General features: G+C 45.2%; 1 protein-coding gene across 1 annotated transcript in view; it reads left to right on the plus strand.

Moving 5' to 3' along the window:
* The window catches only part of aox5 (aldehyde oxidase 5), a gene marked incomplete at both ends in the record, with an annotated part of 102427 nt that overhangs the window by 70521 nt on the left and 11610 nt on the right, over positions 1 to 20296 (plus strand). The window contains 6 exons of the mRNA XM_080754921.1: positions 747 to 938; positions 2705 to 2935; positions 4105 to 4200; positions 4971 to 5099; positions 7108 to 7182; positions 7410 to 7462. Coding sequence (XP_080611047.1) covers positions 747 to 938; positions 2705 to 2935; positions 4105 to 4200; positions 4971 to 5099; positions 7108 to 7182; positions 7410 to 7462 — 776 coding nt within the window. The remainder of the gene's footprint in view (positions 1 to 746; positions 939 to 2704; positions 2936 to 4104; positions 4201 to 4970; positions 5100 to 7107; positions 7183 to 7409; positions 7463 to 20296) is intronic.

The following is a 20296-nucleotide window of genomic DNA, read 5'->3' on the forward strand; positions in this document are numbered from 1 at the left end:
AATGGGTTGGTATGGGGGTTAAACATGCAATTTCGCGATCGCGATCATGCCTAATACATTTCTGGAGGTCCAAAAAAAAAATTTGAAAAAAAAAAATTTGAAAAAAAAAAAAAATTTTTTTTTTCAAAAACGGCCCAAACTCGGGAAACTCGGGGTTGGCACAGCACTAGTACCAATACAAACTCGGGAAACTCGGGGTTGGCACCATATGTGTAATAATAATAGTTACAGTAGATATACTGTATGTATCCTACCCGATCATGGAGAAGGCTCTGCTCCACATGGACAACGGCTACCAGATCATGTATTATATTAATAATAGTTACAGTAGATATACTGTATGTATCCTACCAGATCATGGAGAAGGCTCTGCTTCACATGGACAACGGCTACCAGATCATGTATTATATTAATAATAGTTACAGTAGATACAGTATACTGTATGTATATCCTATCAGATCATGTATTAATATTAATAATATATCCTATCAGATCATGTATTAATAATAATAATAGTTACAGTATACTGTATGTATCCTATCAGATCATGTATTAATAATAATAATAGTTACAGTATATATACTGTATGTATCCTATCAGATCATGTATTAATAATAATAATAGTTACAGTAGATAAACTGTATGTATCCTATCAGATCATGTATTAATATTAATAATAATAACAGTATATATACTGTATGTATCCTATCAGATCATGTATTAATATTAATAATGTATCCTACCAGATCATGGAGAAGGCTCTGCTTCACATGGACAACGGCTACCAGATCCCTAACCTGCGAGGTCGTGGGGTCGTGTGCAGGACCTTCCTGCCCTCCTACACGGCCTTCAGAGGCTTCGGGGCACCCCAGGGTGCTGCCGTCATCGAGAGCGTCGTGCACGAGGTGGCCGTGCACTGCGGACTCCCTGCAGAGAAGGTTAACACATCACAATATGATTCATTTAGATCACTGCTTCAATAGATCACTATTAGCCCCCTTTACACTACAGGGCCAAACCAGAACCAGAACCAGAACTTTCACTGCTTCAATAGATCACTATTAGCCCCCTTTACACTACAGGGCCAAACCAGAACCAGAACCAGAACTTTCACTGCTTCAATAGATCACTATTAGCCCCCTTTACACTACAGGGCCGAACCAGAACCAGAACCAGAACTTTCACTGCTTCAATAGATCACTATTAGCCCCTTTACACTACAGGGCCAAACCAGAACCAGAACCAGAACTATCACTGCTTCAATAGATCACTATTAGCCCCCTTTACACTACAGGGCCAAACCAGAACCAGAACTTTCACTGCTTCAATAGATCACTATTAGCCCCCTTTACACTACAGGGCCAAACCAGAACCAGAACCAGAACTATCACTGCTTCAATAGATCACTATTAGCCCCCTTTACACTACAGGGCCAAACCAGAACCAGAACTTTCACTGCTTCAATAGATCACTATTAGCCCCCTTTACACTACAGGGCCGAACCAGAACCAGAACCAGAACTTTCACTGCTTCAATAGATCACTATTAGCCCCTTTACACTACAGGGCCAAACCAGAACCAGAACTTTCACTGCTTCAATAGATCACTATTAGCCCCCTTTACACTACAGGGCCGAACCAGAACCAGAACCAGAACTATCACTGCTTCAATAGATCACTATTAGCCCCCTTTACACTACAGGGCAGAACCAGAATCAGAACTTTCATGAACCAGTGAAGTTCCAGGACAGTTTACATACCAGTAAGACTCCCTAATCGGGAGATAAGCGACCGTCAGGTCGCATACACAAACTTTAGAAGGCAATGGTAGCCAATCAGGAGGGAATATGGGAAATGGGACAGATCCATGTTGATGACATGACTGTAGAGATACTGTGTACCGCTTTGCATGATTTTAGGGCAAAATCTGTAGGAGCAGTGTCCAAAAATGTGTCTTGCAAGAATCGGCCTCATGGTGGCGCTAGAAGAGGGCCATGTGAGAAATGGTTAGGGGTTGTGGTTTGGCAGCCAAGGAGTGTGTGTGCAAAGTTTGGCACGGATCAGGGCAACGGTGACGGATATATGAGTAGGGGAAATGTGTGACGTGTGACGTGATTGGCCCCGCCCATAGGTTCCCAGGACTCTAGTTTAGAACTACATCAAGAGCAGGACCTGAAAAAGGTTTCCCAGAACCTTGTCTATAACCGAGACGTGTGCTACGGACACACAACCAACCACAACCAAAACAATAGGTTGAGGTTCTGTAAAGTTCTGGTTCCATCTCGCAGTGGAAAAGGGGCTATGGTTCAATAGATGGTCCAACAGATCATTATATGCTGCAAATTAGAACTTCTTGTACTTCTTTTACTTCCCATAGCAACACATAGCCAAACAGCTGTGAGAGTGTAGATCTGACAAAATAAAATAAAAATATTATTATTATCCTAGGTGAGAGAGATAAACATGTACAGTGAGGAACAGTCCATCACCCACCATGGGCAGCTTTTCATCTTATTATATTATTATTGTTATCATAGGTGAGAGAGGTGAACATGTACACAGAGCACCAGTCCACCACCCACCATGGGCAGCTGTTCATCTTATTATTATTGTTATCATAGGTGAGAGAGGTGAACATGTACAGAGAGGAATGGTCCATCACCCACCATGGGCAGCTGTTCATCTTATTATTATTATTATCATAGGTGAGAGAGATGAACATGTACACAGAGCACCAGTCCATCACCCACCATGGGCAGCTGTTCAGCCCCACAGCGATGCAGCGCTGCTGGGCAGAGTGTCTGCAGAAGGCTGCCTACCAGCAGCGTCTCTACTCCATCCAGACCTTCAACCAGGACAACCGCTGGAGGAAGAGAGGGATCTGCGCCATGCCGCTCAAGTTCGGAGTGGGCTTCTCCAAGGGCTTCTACAACCAGGTAATGGAGTGGTCTTCTACGACAGGGCTTTTCAAAGTGGGTGACGGGGCACCCTGGGGTGCCGGGGCACCCTGCGGTGACGGGGCACCCTGGGGTGACGGGGCACCCTGGGGTGATGGGGCACCTTGGGGTGCCGCGACGGCAGTCCAGGGGTGCCGCGAGATCATTTGATAATATTTGGAATCTATTTGGACACTAGAAAAAATATTTAGCATCATTTTAAACTTGAAGTACAAAGTTATTTTCAGTCAGTTCTAACCAAAATGGCTGTTATCTCAACGTTTTCCTCGCAACATAATCACTAAAATATCGTCACTGTATATCGTCACCTCGTATCTCCAAGTTTCAAATGTGTACGTCTTTTGATAAAGCAAAGCCTTGCTTCATCATACAAGACTGTCGCACAAAACTAGTGAAAACAGCAGATCTACAAGCACACAACGCTGTGTGCTTGTAGATCGGCTGTTTTCACTAGTTTAGTACATTTTATAGATGATAAATACAAAACGAACGGTTTTGGACATACAAGGTTTCCCCCCGACAACGACGATATGCTATAAATATAAGGTACTGGGAGTGAGAATTATAATGTAGGGGTGCCTCGGATTAAAACAATATTTATGGGGTGACCTGAGGTGAAAAAGTTTGGGAACCCATGGTGTACAACCAGAGGAATGGTTCTACAACCAGGTAGGAATCGTACCGTGGTGGAAAAAGTACTCATATTTTTGAGTGGTAAACTCAGCTAAGCTCCAACATTTGGCTTTGTTCGGGCTCTGAAGTGTGGCCTACATCTGGCCTACATCTGGCCTACATCTAGTCTACATCTGGTCTACATCTGGCCTACATCTGGTCTACATCTGGCCTACATCTGGCCTACATCTGGTCTACATCTGGCCTACATCTGGCCTACATCTGGCCTACATCTGGTCTACATCTGGCCTACATCTGGCCTACATCTGGCCTACATCTGGCCTACATCTTGGCACAAAGCGTTCAAAGTTTTTCTATGCAAAATGCAAACATGGCTGCCAAGTGAATATGGTTTACTGTGACACATTGTGATAGAATTGTGATAACTTGTGATATAACTGTGATAAAGTGTGATATAACTGTGATAACGTGTGATATAACTGTGACAACGTGACAGTGTCCATTGTGTCCTCCAGGGAGCAGCGTTGGTGAACGTGTTTAAAGACGGCTCGGTGCTTTTGGCCCATGGAGGAACAGAGATGGGACAAGGAATACACACTAAAGCTATACAGGTACACAACTACACACTATACATAAACACGAAGGCTATACAGGTACACACATTACACACTACACATAAACACTAAGGCTATACAGGTACACACATTACACACTACACATACACACTAAGGCTATACAGGTACACAATGTACACACACTACTACACACTACTACACACTACACATACACACCAAGGCTGTACACACTACTACTGTCAGTGAGGAGTCACATTTACACACTGCCTTAATCTGTCATGAATATTTCAACAGGTCTAATCTTTAACAGAGTAAATACTAGTAACTGGAACACCTGGGTGTGTCTCTACAGCAGTGTTACAGTATGAAGGTTATTGTGTCCTATATCCTTATGTTCCTATGGATAGCCAGTCGTGTGTTATGAAGGTTTCTGTGTCCTATATATTTATGTTCCTACTTCCTACAGATAGCCAGCAGAGTGTTGTGAAGGTTTCTGTGTCCTATATCTTTATGTTCCTACTTCCTACAGATAGCCATCAGAGTGTTATGAAGGTTTCTGTGTCCTATATGGTTATGTTCCTACAGATAGCCATCAGAGTGTTATACAGGTTTCTGTGTCCTATATGGTTATGTTTCCACAGATAGCCAGCAGAGTGTTATACAGGTTTCTGTGTCCTATATGGTTATGTTCCACAGATAGCCAGCAGAGTGTTATACAGGTTTCTGTGTCCTATATGGTTATGTTCCTACAGATAGCCAGCAGTGTTACAAAGGTTTCTGTGTCCTATATGGTTATGTTTCCACAGATAGCCAGCAGAGTGCTGCAGGTGCCCATGTCCATCATCTCCATCAAGGAGACGTGCACAGGAACCATCCCCAACGCTACGCCCTCCGCTGCTTCCTTCGGCACAGACTCTGTTGGCATGGCTGTCAAGGTAACAAATATCTATAGGACACTCTGTTGGCATGGCTGTCAAGGTAACAAATATCTATAGGACACTCTGTTGGCATGGCTGTCAAGGTAACAAATATCTATAGGACACTCTGTGGGCATGGCTGTCAAGGTAACACACATCTATAGGACACTCTGTGGGCATGGCTGTCAAGGTAACAAACATCTATAGGACACTATGTTGGCATGGCTGTCAAGGTAACAAATATCTATAGGACACTCTGTTGGCATGGCTGTCAAGGTAACAAATATCTATAGGACACTCTGTGGGCATGGCTGTCAAGGTAACACACATCTATAGGACACTCTGTGGGCATGGCTGTCAAGGTAACAAATATCTATAGGACACTATGTTGGCATGGCTGTCAAGGTAACAAATATCTATAGGACACTCTGTTGGCATGGCTGTCAAGGTAACAAATATCTATAGGACACTCTGTGGGCATGGCTGTCAAGGTAACACACATCTATAGGACACTCTGTGGGCATGGCTGTCAAGGTAACAAACATCTATAGGACACTATGTTGGCATGGCTGTCAAGGTAACAAACATCTATAGGACACTATGTTGGCATGGCTGTCAAGGTAACACATATCTATAGGACACTATGTTGGCATGGCTGTCAAGGTAACACATATCTATAGGACACTCTGTTGGCATGGCTGTCAAGGTAACACATATCTATAGGACACTATGTTGGCATGGCTGTCAAGGTAACAAATATCTATAGGACACTCTGTTGGCATGGCTGTCAAGGTAACACATATCTATAGGACACTCTGTGGGCATGGCTGTCAAGGTAACACATATCTATAGGACACTCTGTGGGCATGGCTGTCAAGGTAACACATATCTATAGGACACTATGTTGGCATGGCTGTCAAGGTAACACATATCTATAGGACATTCTGTGGGCATGGCTGTCAAGGTAACACATATCTATAGGACACTCTGTGGGCATGGCTGTCAAGGTAACACATATCTATAGGACACTCTGTGGGCATGGCTGTCAAGGTAACACATATCTATAGGACACTATGTTGGCATGGCTGTCAAGGTAACACATATCTATAGGACACTATGTTGGCATGGCTGTCAAGGTAACAAATATCTATAGGACACTCTGTGGGCAATGGCAGGTAGCAAACATCTGTCACAATCAGGCCTGGAATTTCGGCATTTTAGGGGCGTGGCCACTTGGCCTTTGGTGTTGTCCATTTTTTGAGGGCACAAAGGCCACATGCCAGGCAGGAAGGACATCAAATCAAATAAAACAAGATTTTAGTCCATTGAAAGAATTTGATAGATAGATGCTTTATTTGTCCTTGCGGAAATTCTTTTTGCACCAAGCAGTCATCAGGACACAAAATCACAACACATAACACACAACACAATACATGAATGACAAGATTCAAGATTTGATGAATTTAAGGGTTAAGAATGATAACCTAATCTGTAGTGAAATAGATAAATGATGGTATTTACAATCTGATCCATGCTCAGCCCTGCACCAATCAAAGTCACTGGATTGGTTTAAAGATGGGGACTCGGGGAGTTAAAATTTCAGAATCTCAACAAAAAAACACGGGTGTCTAGATGACGAGAAAGAGACACCGGTGTCTACTGTCTACACATTGACAAGAAAGAGACAGAGGAGAAAGTGGTCCAGTCAGCTGGGACATTAAGGCCACTGTGGCCTCAGGGCATGCCATTGGTTTGAGGGGCACAAGGCCAAACTGAGGGGCAACGGCGGCAATGGCCTTCATGGCCTCCATGAAATTCCTGCCCTGGTCACAATATAGAGCTATTTAACACTGTTACTGAACAAACACTCTATAGCAATGATAACAAGCCCATTACAGAGGTATTTCACAATACAAGTGTTCTCATGTGTCCTTCATTACAGAGGTATTTCAGAATAAAAGTGTTCTCATGTGTCCTTCATTACAGAGGTATTTCACAATAAAAGTGTTCTCATGTGTCCTTCAAGGATGCCTGTGAGAAACTGATGAGACGCTTGGAGCCTGTGATGAAGAAATACCCACAATACACCTGGACCCAATGGGTAATATTTACACCCACATGGGTAGTGATTTAATACACCTGGACCCAATGGGTAATATTTACACCCACATGGGTAGTGATTTAATACACCTGGACCCAATGGGTAATATTTACACCCACATGGGTAGTGATTTATGCCCACATGGGAACATTGTTGAATGTCAACAAATGATGCCAGAGCTAAAAGGACTTTTTGATTTTTATCCAAGTTTATTGTTCCTCCTGTAGATCGTTGAAGCGTACTACCAGAAGATCAGCCTGTCAGCAACTGGATTCTTCATGTATGTTTTATTTATCTTTATTACAGGCTTTACCATGGAACTATTTATCATTATTATACACTTTACCCTGGAACTATTTATCATTATTATACACTTTACCCTGGAACTATTTATCATTATTATACACTTTACCCTGGAACTATTTATCATTATTATACACTTTACCCTGGAACTATTTATCATTATTATACACTTTACCTTGGAACTATTTATCATTATTATACACTTTACCCTGGAACTATTTATCATTATTATACACTTTACCCTGGAACTATTTATCATTATTATACACTTTACCCTGGAACTATTTATCATTATTATACACTTTACCCTGGAACTATTTATCATTATTATACACTTTACCCTGGAACTATTTATCATTATTATACACTTTACCCTGGAACTATTTATCATTATTATACACTTTACCCTGGAACTATTTATCATTATTATACACTTTACCCTGGAACTATTTATCATTATTATACACTTTACCCTGGAACTATTTATCATTATTATACACTTTACCCTGGAACTATTTATCATTATTATACACTTTACCTTGGAACTATTTATCATTATTATACACTTTACCCTGGAACTATTTATCATTATTATACACTTTACCCTGGAACTATTTATCATTATTATACACTTTACCCTGGAACTATTTATCATTATTATACACTTTACCCTGGAACTATTTATCATTATTATACACTTTACCCTGGAACTATTTATCATTATTATACACTTTACCCTGGAACTATTTATCATTATTATACACTTTACCCTGGAACTATTTATCATTATTATACACTTTACCCTGGAACTATTTATCATTATTACACACTTTACCCTGGAACTATTTATCATTATTATACACTTTACCCTGGAACTATTTATCATTATTATACACTTTACCCTGGAACTATTTATCATTATTATACACTTTACCCTGGAACTATTTATCATTATTATACACTTTACCCTGGAACTATTTATCATTATTATACACTTTACCCTGGAACTATTTATCATTATTATACACTTTACCCTGGAACTATTTATCATTATTATACACTTTACCTTGGAACTATTTATCATTATTATACACTTTACCCTGGAACTATTTATCATTATTATACACTTTACCTTGGAACTATTTATCATTATTATACACTTTACCCTGGAACTATTTATCATTATTATACACTTTACCCTGGAACTATTTATCATTATTATACACTTTACCCTGGAACTATTTATCATTATTATACACTTTACCCTGGAACTATTTATCATTATTATACACTTTACCTTGGAACTATTTATCATTATTATACACTTTACCCTGGAACTATTTATCATTATTATACACTTTACCCTGGAACTATTTATCATTATTATACACTTTACCCTGGAACTATTTATCATTATTATACACTTTACCCTGGAACTATTTATCATTATTATACACTTTACCCTGGAACTATTTATCATTATTATACACTTTACCCTGGAACTATTTATCATTATTATACACTTTACCCTGGAACTATTTATCATTATTATACACTTTACCCTGGAACTATTTATCATTATTATACACTTTACCCTGGAACTATTTATCATTATTATACACTTTACCATGGAACTATTTATCATTATTATACACTTTACCATGGAACTATTTATCATTATTATACACTTTACCCTGGAACTATTTATCATTACCCCTATTGTTTTTGGTGTCTCTGAAGTCAATCAGCTATTGCCGGTGTACACAGCCAAATTTCCGGGCCCCACTGTGCGGACTGTGGGGGTGTGAAAATTCACCGGGTGGACTCAAAATGTCCTCTGGGGCCCCCTCTGCGTGTGGACACCACTTGTTCGCCCATCAGTCCCACGGATGATTTTTGTTTCTCTTTTTTTAATTTAGGGTCCTTTTCTGCAGTTCAAGCATAATTCCACAGGGCGGCAGGCTATTTTCCAAAACTATTGGAAGTGGACATGTGTACACAGCCAGCATTACTGAATGGAAAAAATGACTGTCTAATTTGATAGACTATCCCATCTCCGTGATTTGTAGATCTAACTTTACAGACAGTTCATTTCTATGATTTGTATATCTAATTCCAAAACCAGTCCCATCCCCATGATTTGTAGATCTAATTCCATCAGCAGTTCCATACCATGATTTGTAGCTCTAAATCCATCACCTGTCACATCCACATGATTTGTAGATCTAATTCTAAAACCAGTCACATCCACATGATTTGTAGATCTAATTCTAAAACCATTCACATCCACATGATTTGTAGATCTAATTCTAAAACCATTCACATCCACATGATTTGTAGATCTAATCCATACCATAATGTGTAGCTCTAAATCTATCACCTGTCACATCCACATGATTTGTAGATCTAATTCTAAAACTAGTCGCATCCCCATGATTTGTAGATCTAATTCCATCGGCAGTTCCATACCATAATTTGTAGCTCTAAATCTATCACCTGTCATATCCACATGATTTGTAGATCTAATTCTAAAACCAGTCGCATCCACATGATTTGTAGATCTAATTCTAAAACCATTCACATCCCTATGATTTGTAGATCTAATTCCATCAGCAGTTCCATACCATAATTTGTAGCTCTAAATCCATCACCTGTCACATCCACATGATTTGTAGATCTAATTCTAAAACCAGTCACATCCACATGATTTGTAGATCTAATTCTAAAATCATTCACATCCACATGATTTGTAGATCTAATCCATACCATAATTTGTAGCTCTAAATCTATCACCTGTCACATCCACATGATTTGTAGATCTAATTCTAAATCCATTCGCATCCACATGATTTGTAGATCTAAATCCAACGGCAGTTCCATATCATAATTTGTAGCCCTAAATCCATCACTTTTCACATCCACATGATTTGTAGATCTAATTCTCAAACCAGTCACATCCACATGATTTGTAGATCTAATTCTAAAACCATTCCAATCCCCATGATTTGTAGATCTAATCATACCATAATTTGTAGCTCAAAATGTATCACCTGTCACATCCACATGATTTGTAGATCTAATTCTAAAACTAGTCACATCCCCATGATTTGTAGATCTAATTCCATCGGCAGTTCCATACCATAACTTGTAGCTCTAAATCTATCACCTGTCACAAAGGCTCTGGTGGGCTGTTTTGGGCTCTGGTGGGCTGTGCTGGGCTCTGGTAGGCTATACAGGGCAGTACTGTAGTATAGCCTAGACATGTTCATGTAAAACTATTGGCCGTGTACACTAAGGCATGTAGAAACTAGGGCCCGTGTTCACAGTGGATAATCCCATCAACGAGGAGCTACAGGACTGGCGGGAGCCTTGAGCAGCCCGGTGGAGACTGCTGGAGTCTGGTGCAGTCCTGTGCACCCTGGTCTGGCCTATAACAGCCGGATCCAGCCTACTGTAGGCTAGTGAAGCCATCTAACCTCTCCACTTCCCTAATCTATTCTCCCACTGTGCTGGACTTGGATGTGCTGGGCTGTGCTGGACTCTATCAGGCTCTGGTGGGCTGTTTTGGGCTCTGGTGGGCTGTGCTGGGTTCTGGTAGGCTATACAGGGCAGTACTGTAGTATAGCCTAGGCATGTTCATGTAAAACTATCGGCCGTGTACACTAGGGCATGTAGAAACTATGGCCCGTGTACACAGTGGATAATCCCATCAACGAGGAGCTACAGGCATGTAGAAACTATGGCCCGTGTACACAGTGGATAATCACATCAACGAGGAGCTACAGGACTGGCAGGAGCCTTGAGCAGCCCGGTGGAGACTGCTGGAGTCTGGTGCAGTCCTGTGCACCCTGGTCTGGCCTATAACAGCCGGATCCAGCCTACTGTAGGCTAGTGAAGCCATCTAACCTCTCCACTTCCCTAATCTATTCTCCCACTGTGCTGGACTTGGATGTGCTGGGCTGTGCTGGACTCTATCAGGCTCTGGTGGGCTGTTTTGGGCTCTGGTGGGCTGTGCTGGGTTCTGGTAGGCTATACAGGGCAGTACTGTAGTATAGCCTAGGCATGTTCATGTAAAACTATCGGCCGTGTACACTAAGGCATGTAGAAACTATGGCCAGTGTACACAGTGGATAATCCCATCAACGAGGAGCTACAGGACTGGCGGGAGCCTTGAGCAGCCCGGTGGAGACTGCTGGAGTCTGGTGCAGTCCTGTGCACCCTGGTCTGGCCTATAACAGCAGGATCCAGCCTACTGTAGGCTAGTGAAGCCATCTAACCTCTCCACTTCCCTAATCTATTCTCCCACTGTGCTGGACTTGGATGTGCTGGGCTGTGCTGGACTCTATCAGGCTCTGGTGGGCTGTTTTGGGCTCTGGTGGGCTGGGCTGGGCTCTGGTAGGCTATACAGGGCAGTACTGTAGTATAGCCTAGGCAAGTTCATGTAAAACTATTGGCCGTGTACACTAAGGCATGTAGAAACTAGGGCCCGTGTACACAGTGGATAATCCCATCAATGAGGAGCTACAGGACTGGCGGGAGCCTTGAGCAGCCTGGTGGAGACTGCTGGAGTCCGGTGCACCCTGGTCTGGCCTATTCCAGCCGGATCCAGCCTACTGTAGGCTAGTGAAGCCATTTAACCTTTCCACTTCCCTAATCTATTCTCCTACTGTGCTGGACTTGGATGTGCTGGGCTGTGCTGGACTCTATCAGGCTCTGGTGGGCTATTTTGGGCTCTGGTGGGCTGGGCTGGGCTCTGGTAGGCTATATAGGGCAGTATACTGTAGGATAGCCTAGGCATGTTCATGTAAAACTATTGGCCGTGTACACTAAGGCATGTAGAAACTAGGGCCCGTGTACACAGTGGATAATCCCATCAACGAGGAGCTACAGGACTGGCGGGAGCCTTGAGCAGCCTGGTGGAGACTGCTGGAGTCCGGTGCACCCTGGTCTGGCCTATTCCAGCCGGATCCAGCCTACTGTAGGCTAGTGAAGCCATCTAACCTCTCCACTTCCCTAATCTATTCTCCCACTGTGCTGGACTTGGATGTGCTGGGCTGTGCTGGACTCTATCAGGCTCTGGTGGGCTGTTTTGGGCTCTGGTGGGCTGGGCTGGGCTCTGGTAAGCTATACAGGGCAGTACTGTAGTATGGCCTAGGCATGTTCATGTAAAACTATTGGCCGTGTACACTAAGGCATGTAGAAACTAGGGCCCGTGTACACAGTGGATAATCCCATCAACGAGGAGCTACAGGACTGGCGGGAGCCTTGAGCAGCCTGGTGGAGACTGCTGGAGTCCGGTGCACCCTGGTCTGGCCTATTCCAGCCGGATCCAGCCTACTGTAGGCTAGTGAAGCCATCTAACCTCTCCACTTCCCTAATCTATTCTCCCACTGTGCTGGACTTGGATTTGCTGGGCTGTGCTGGACTCTATCAGGCTCTGGTGGGCTGTTTTGGGCTCTGGTGGGCTGGGCTGGGCTCTGGTAGGCTATACAGGGCAGTACTGTAGTATAGCCTAGGCATGTTCATGTAAAACTATTGGCTGTGTACACTAAGGCATGTAGAAACTAGGGCCTGTGTACACAGTGGATAATCCCATCAACGAGGAGCTACAGGACTGGCGGGAGCCTTGAGCAGCCTGGTGGAGACTGCTGGAGTCCGGTGCACCCTGGTCTGGCCTATTCCAGCCGGATCCAGCCTACTGTAGGCTAGTGAAGCCATTTAACCTTTCCACTTCCCTAATCTATTCTCCCACTGTGCTGGACTTGGATGTGCTGGGCTGTGCTGGACTCTATCAGGCTCTGGTGGGCTATTTTGGGCTCTGGTGGGCTGGGCTGGGCTCTGGTAGGCTATATAGGGCAGTATACTGTAGGATAGCCTAGGCATGTTCATGTAAAACTATTGGCCGTGTACACTAAGGCATGTAGAAACTAGGGCCCGTGTACACAGTGGATAATCCCATCAACGAGGAGCTACAGGACTGGCGGGAGCCTTGAGCAGCCTGGTGGAGACTGCTGGAGTCCGGTGCACCCTGGTCTGGCCTATTCCAGCCGGATCCAGCCTACTGTAGGCTAGTGAAGCCATCTAACCTCTCCACTTCCCTAATCTATTCTCCCACTGTGCTGGACTTGGATGTGCTGGGCTGTGCTGGACTCTATCAGGCTCTGGTGGGCTGTTTTGGGCTCTGGTGGGCTGGGCTGGGCTCTGGTAAGCTATACAGGGCAGTACTGTAGTATGGCCTAGGCATGTTCATGTAAAACTATTGGCCGTGTACACTAAGGCATGTAGAAACTAGGGCCCGTGTACACAGTGGATAATCCCATCAACGAGGAGCTACAGGACTGGCGGGAGCCTTGAGCAGCCTGGTGGAGACTGCTGGAGTCCGGTGCACCCTGGTCTGGCCTATTCCAGCCGGATCCAGCCTACTGTAGGCTAGTGAAGCCATCTAACCTCTCCACTTCCCTAATCTATTCTCCCACTGTGCTGGACTTGGATTTGCTGGGCTGTGCTGGACTCTATCAGGCTCTGGTGGGCTGTTTTGGGCTCTGGTGGGCTGGGCTGGGCTCTGGTAGGCTATACAGGGCAGTACTGTAGTATAGCCTAGGCATGTTCATGTAAAACTATTGGCTGTGTACACTAAGGCATGTAGAAACTAGGGCCTGTGTACACAGTGGATAATCCCATCAACGAGGAGCTACAGGACTGGCGGGAGCCTTGAGCAGCCTGGTGGAGACTGCTGGAGTCCGGTGCACCCTGGTCTGGCCTATTCCAGCCGGATCCAGCCTACTGTAGGCTAGTGAAGCCATTTAACCTTTCCACTTCCCTAATCTATTCTCCCACTGTGCTGGACTTGGATGTGCTGGGCTGTGCTGGACTCTATCAGGCTCTGGTGGGCTATTTTGGGCTCTGGTGGGCTGGGCTGGGCTCTGGTAGGCTATATAGGGCAGTATACTGTAGGATAGCCTAGGCATGTTCATGTAAAACTATTGGCCGTGTACACTAAGGCATGTAGAAACTAGGGCCCGTGTACACAGTGGATAATCCCATCAACGAGGAGCTACAGGACTGGCGGGAGCCTTGAGCAGCCTGGTGGAGACTGCTGGAGTCCGGTGCACCCTGGTCTGGCCTATTCCAGCCGGATCCAGCCTACTGTAGGCTAGTGAAGCCATTTAACCTTTCCACTTCCCTAATCTATTCTCCCACTGTGCTGGACTTGGATGTGCTGGGCTGTGCTGGACTCTATCAGGCTCTGGTGGGCTATTTTGGGCTCTGGTGGGCTGGGCTGGGCTCTGGTAGGCTATATAGGGCAGTATACTGTAGGATAGCCTAGGCATGTTCATGTAAAACTATTGGCCGTGTACACTAAGGCATGTAGAAACTAGGGCCCGTGTACACAGTGGATAATCCCATCAACGAGGAGCTACAGGACTGGCGGGAGCCTTGAGCAGCCTGGTGGAGACTGCTGGAGTCCGGTGCACCCTGGTCTGGCCTATTCCAGCCGGATCCAGCCTACTGTAGGCTAGTGAAGCCATTTAACCTTTCCACTTCCCTAATCTATTCTCCCACTGTGCTGGACTTGGATGTGCTGGGCTGTGCTGGACTCTATCAGGCTCTGGTGGGCTGTTTTGGGCTCTGGTGGGCTGGGCTGGGCTCTGGTAGGCTATACAGGGCAGTACTGTAGTATAGCCTAGGCATATTCATGTAAAACTATTGGCCGTGTACACTAAGGCATGTAGAAACTATTGCCCGTGTACACAGTGGATAATCCCATCAACGAGGAGCTACAGGACTGGCGGGAGCCTTGAGCAGCCCGATGGAGACTGCTGGAGTCTGGTGCAGTCCTGTGCACCCTGGTCTGTAGGGTGCACTCAATATGGTTATTGTGAGGCTGAAGATGCTTTCCATCATAGTGACATGCAGAAAAAACTGTCCATATAGTATGGTCAGGCAGTTGTCCTTCACGTATTCATATATATTTAATGTATTTATTCCATAAATATTTTTTGGGTGAGGGGGGCTCAACCCAATACAGCAGATCTACAAGCACCTCGCATATCAACAAGCACCTGCCAGGGACACAGTTTGGTTGGCCTGCATAAGCCTTGCTGTCAACACACTACTACACCAACCATCACCTGCCTACCAATCAGGTCACCAAGCCAGGAGTGGTCAATTAGTGCCTGTCTTTTGATCAGTGCCTCCTGCCAAGTGGCCTCAGTCTTTCTTTGGAGTTCACTAGGAGAGAAGCATGTTTGAGCTCAGTGCAAAGTGTGTTTGTTTTCCATTTGGACTTACTGTGTTTTGTTGGTGTGTTTGCAACCAAGACCAAAGGAATAGCATATGCACATCGCCTAACTTGTGAGAAAGTCCTGCTGGGCAAAACCTTCTCACTTAATATTTGACAGTTTGTCCTGTTTGGTAGCACAAAAAGAGTTGAGGCGTTTGTAAAACACGGTCTTGTGAAAATAGCAGATATACATGCTCACAATGCCTCACAACGCAAGGCGGCGTGAGCTTGTAGATCTGCTATTTTCAACATTTTAATATTTAATTTGTCATTTTAAAGGTATTAAAAAGGTCCTTAAATTGTATCATAAAAAATGTGCAGATAGCCTCTGTACACAAAAAAACCAATGTTCACATTAAGCTAATCATTTGGGACCACCCAAGTTCATTTGGAGACCCCTCTGGGGCTACTGACCCACAGTTTAACCAGTGACTTATAAGGTATACAAGGCTGGATCTGGCTGGAACACTGTGCCAGGATCTCACCAGCACTGTAGCTCCCCACACTTGAGATTAACAACTTGTACACAGGGAATAGATATACATGAGTTTGTGTACATGGCCAATAGTTTTACATGAACATGTCAAGGCTTGAATAGAGTACTGACTTATATAGCCCTACAGAGCCCAGCACAGCACAACACAGCCCACTAGAGCCCAATAGAGTCCAGCACACCTAAGTCTAGGCCAGTCCTGCCCAGTGGTATTGTAGACCAGGGAAGGGGGGTATTCTTATGGCTGCACCAGGCCATTACAGGCCGGATCCAGCTTGAATAGGCCAAACCAGGGTAGACAGGACTGCACCAGACTCCACCAGGCTGCTCCATACTCCAGCCAGCTCTGTAGATCCTGTGTACACAGCACTCCTAACTCGAACGGTCAAGGGAAAGGGTCGTTTTAGGCGTCAAAACGGGCACTTTGTCCTTAAAATGAATAAAAAAATCAAAAAAATATTTTTTGTTTTAGGCCGGACACACTTTTCATATTTGAAGCATGCCCGATCCGATGGAATGGGTTTCGTGTCTCTCCGACACTTTGAACCCTTTACGATTGCGAAAAAGACACCGAAACCCGGATTTTTGTCCTTAAAATCAATAAAAAATTCAAAAAAAATCTGTTTGTTTTACGCAGGAAACACTTTTCATATTTGAAGGATGCCTGATCCGATGGAATGGGTTTCGTGTCTCTCCGACAATTTGAACCCTTTACGATTGCGAAAAAGACACGAAATGTGCACGCCACCAACACGATTACACATTCTTTCGGATAAAAGACACTTATTCAGACTTACTTTTTGACGCTGAATCCAACAAACCCGGTCTCGTGTCTCTACGACATGTCTAACTCGAAAGGTCAAGGAAAAAGCCACTGTGTACACAGGCAATAGTTTTACATGACTTTGTGTACACGGCCAATAGTTTTACATGAACTTGTCTGGGCTTTAGTACTGTTCTGCCTCGTATAGCCCAACAGAGCCCAGCACAGCACAGCACAGCCCACCAGAGCCCAATACAGCCCACCAGAGCCCAATAGAGTCCTGCAAACCTAAGTCAAGCCCAGTCCTGCCCAGTAGGAGTATAGGCGAGGGAAGGGGGGTAGTTAGATGGCTACACCAGGCCATTAGAGGCCAGATCCGGCTTGAATAGGCCAGACCAGGATAGACAGGACTGCACCAGACTCCAGCAGTCTTCACCGGGCTGCTCAAGGCTCCCGCCAGTCCTGTAGCTCCTCGTTGATGGGATTATCCACTGTGTACACGGGCCCTAGTTTCTACATGCCTTAGTGTACACGGCCAATAGTTTTACATGAACATGCCTAGGCTATACTACAGTACTGCCCTGTATAGCCTACCAGAGCCCAGCCCAGCCCACCAGAGCCCAAAACAGCCCACCAGAGCCTGATAGAGTCCAGCACAGCCCAGCACATCCAAGTCCAGCACAGTGGGAGAATAGATTAGGGAAGTGGAGAGGTTAGATGGCTTCACTAGCCTACAGTAGGCTGGATCCGGCTGTTATAGGCCAGACCAGGGTGCACAGGACTGCACCAGACTCCAGCAGTGTCCACCGGGCTGCTCAAGGCTCCCGCCAGTCCTGTAGCTCCTCGTTGATGGGATTATCCACTGTGTACACGGGCCATAGTTTCTACATGCCTTAGTGTACACGGCCAATAGTTTTACATGAACATGCCTAGGCTATACTACAGTACTGCCCTGTATAGCCTACCAGAGCCCAGCCCAGCCCACCAGAGCCCAAAACAGCCCACCAGAGCCGGATAGAGTCCAGTCCAGCACAGCCCAGCACATCCAAGTCCAGCACAGTGGGAGAATAGATTAGGGAAGTGGAGAGGTTGGATGGCTTCACTAGCCTACAGTAGGCTGGATCCGGCTTGAATAGGCCAGACCAGGGTGCACAGGACTGCACCAGACTCCACCAGGCTGCTCCATACTCCAGCCAGCTCTGTAGATCCTGTGTACACAGCACTCCTAACTCGAACGGTCAAGGGAAAGGGTCGTTTTAGGCGTCAAAACGGGCCCTTTGTCCTTAAAATGAATAAAAAAATCAAAAAAATATTTTTTGTTTTAGGCCGGACACACTTTTCATATTTGAAGCATGCCCGATCCGATGGAATGGGTTTCGTGTCTCTCCGACACTTTGAACCCTTTACGATTGCGAAAAAGACACCGAAACCCGGATTTTTGTCCTTAAAATCAATAAAAAAAATTAAAAAAAATCTGTTTGTTTCACGCAGGAAACACTTTTCATATTTGAAGGATGCCTGATCCGATGGAATGGGTTTCGTGTCTCTCCGACAATTTGAACCCTTTACGATTGCGAAAAAGACACGAAATTTGCACGCCACCAACACGATTACACATTCTTTCGGATAAAAGACACTTATTCTGACTTACTTTTTGACGCTGAATCCAACAAACCCGGTCTCGTGTCTCTACGACACTCCTAACTCGAAAGGTCAAGGAAAAAGCCACTGTGTACACGGGCCATAGTTTTACATGACTTTGTGTACACGGCCAATAGTTTTACATGAACATATCTGGGCTTTAGTACTGTTCTGCCTCGTATAGCCCAACAGAGCCCAGCACAGCACAGCACAGCCCACCAGAGCCCAATACAGCCCACCAGAGCCCAATAGAGTCCAGCAAACCTAAGTCAAGCCCAGTCCTGCCCAGTAGGAGTATAGGCGAGGGAAGGGGGGTAGTTAGATGGCTACACCAGGCCATTACAGGCCAGATCCGGCTTGAATAGGCCAGACCAGGGTGCACAGGACTGCACCAGACTCCACCAGGCTGCTCCATACTCCAGCCAGCTCTGTAGATCCTGTGTACACGGCACTCCTAACTCGAACGGTCAAGGAAAAAGCCACTGTGTACACGGGCCATAGTTTCTACATGCCTTTGTGTACACGGCCAATAGTTTTACATGAACATGTCTGGGCTTTAGTACTGTTCTGCCTCGTATAGCCCAACAGAGCCCAGCACAGCCCACCAGAGCCCAATACAGCCCAATAGAGCCCAATAGAGTCCAGCACACCTAAGTCCAGTCCTGCCCAGTGGGAGTATAGAGCCAGAGCCCAATACAGCCCACTAGAGCCCAATAGAGTCCAGCACACCTAAGACCAGCCCAGTCCTGCCCAGTGGGAGTATAGACCAGGGAAGGGGGGTAGTTAGATGGCTGCACCAGGCCATTACAGGCCATATCCGGCTGGTTAGATGGCTGCACCAGGCCATTACAGGCCATATCCGGCTGGAATAGGCCAGACTAGGGTGCACCAGTCTCCACCAGACTCCACCAGGCTGTTCCAGGCTCCAGCCAGCCTTTAGCTCCTTGCACATGTGATTAACCCCTGTGTACACAGGCAATAGTTTTACATGAGTTTGTGTACACGGCCAATAGTTTGTCATGAACATGACATTGTAATGGCCTGCACCAGGCCATTGTATTGGGCTCTGGTGGGCTATGCTGTGCTGGGCTCTGTTGGGCTATACAAGGCAGTACTCTACTAAAGCCTAGACATGTTCATGTAAAACTATTGGCCATGTACACAAACTCATGTACAACTATTGCCTGTGTTCACAGTGTTTAATCCCATGTGCAAGGAGCTACAGGGCGGATGGGAGCCTGGAGCAGTGTGGTGGAGACTGTTGGAGTTTGGTACAATTATGTGCACCCTGGTCTGGCCTATTCCAGCCAGGTACGGCCTTTAATGGCCTGGTGCATCCATCTAACTATCCCCCTTCCCTGGTCTATACTCCCACTGGGCAGGACTGGCCTAGAATTAGGTGTGCTGGAGTCCATTGGGCTCTGGTGGGCTGTATTGGGCTCTGGTGGGCTGTGTTGTGCTGGGCTGGGCTCTGTTGGGCTATACGAGGCAGTACTGTAATAAACCCTACACATGTTCACGTAAAACTATTGGTCGTGTACACAAAGTCATATAAAACTGTTGCCCGTGTACACAGCGGTTAATCACATGTGCCAGGAGCTACAAGCCTGGCGGGAGCCTGGAGCAGCCT

The sequence above is a fragment of the Nannobrachium achirus genome (genome assembly GCF_963921795.1).
Source record: "Nannobrachium achirus genome assembly, chromosome: 24".
Lineage (NCBI taxonomy): Eukaryota > Metazoa > Chordata > Actinopteri > Myctophiformes > Myctophidae > Nannobrachium > Nannobrachium achirus.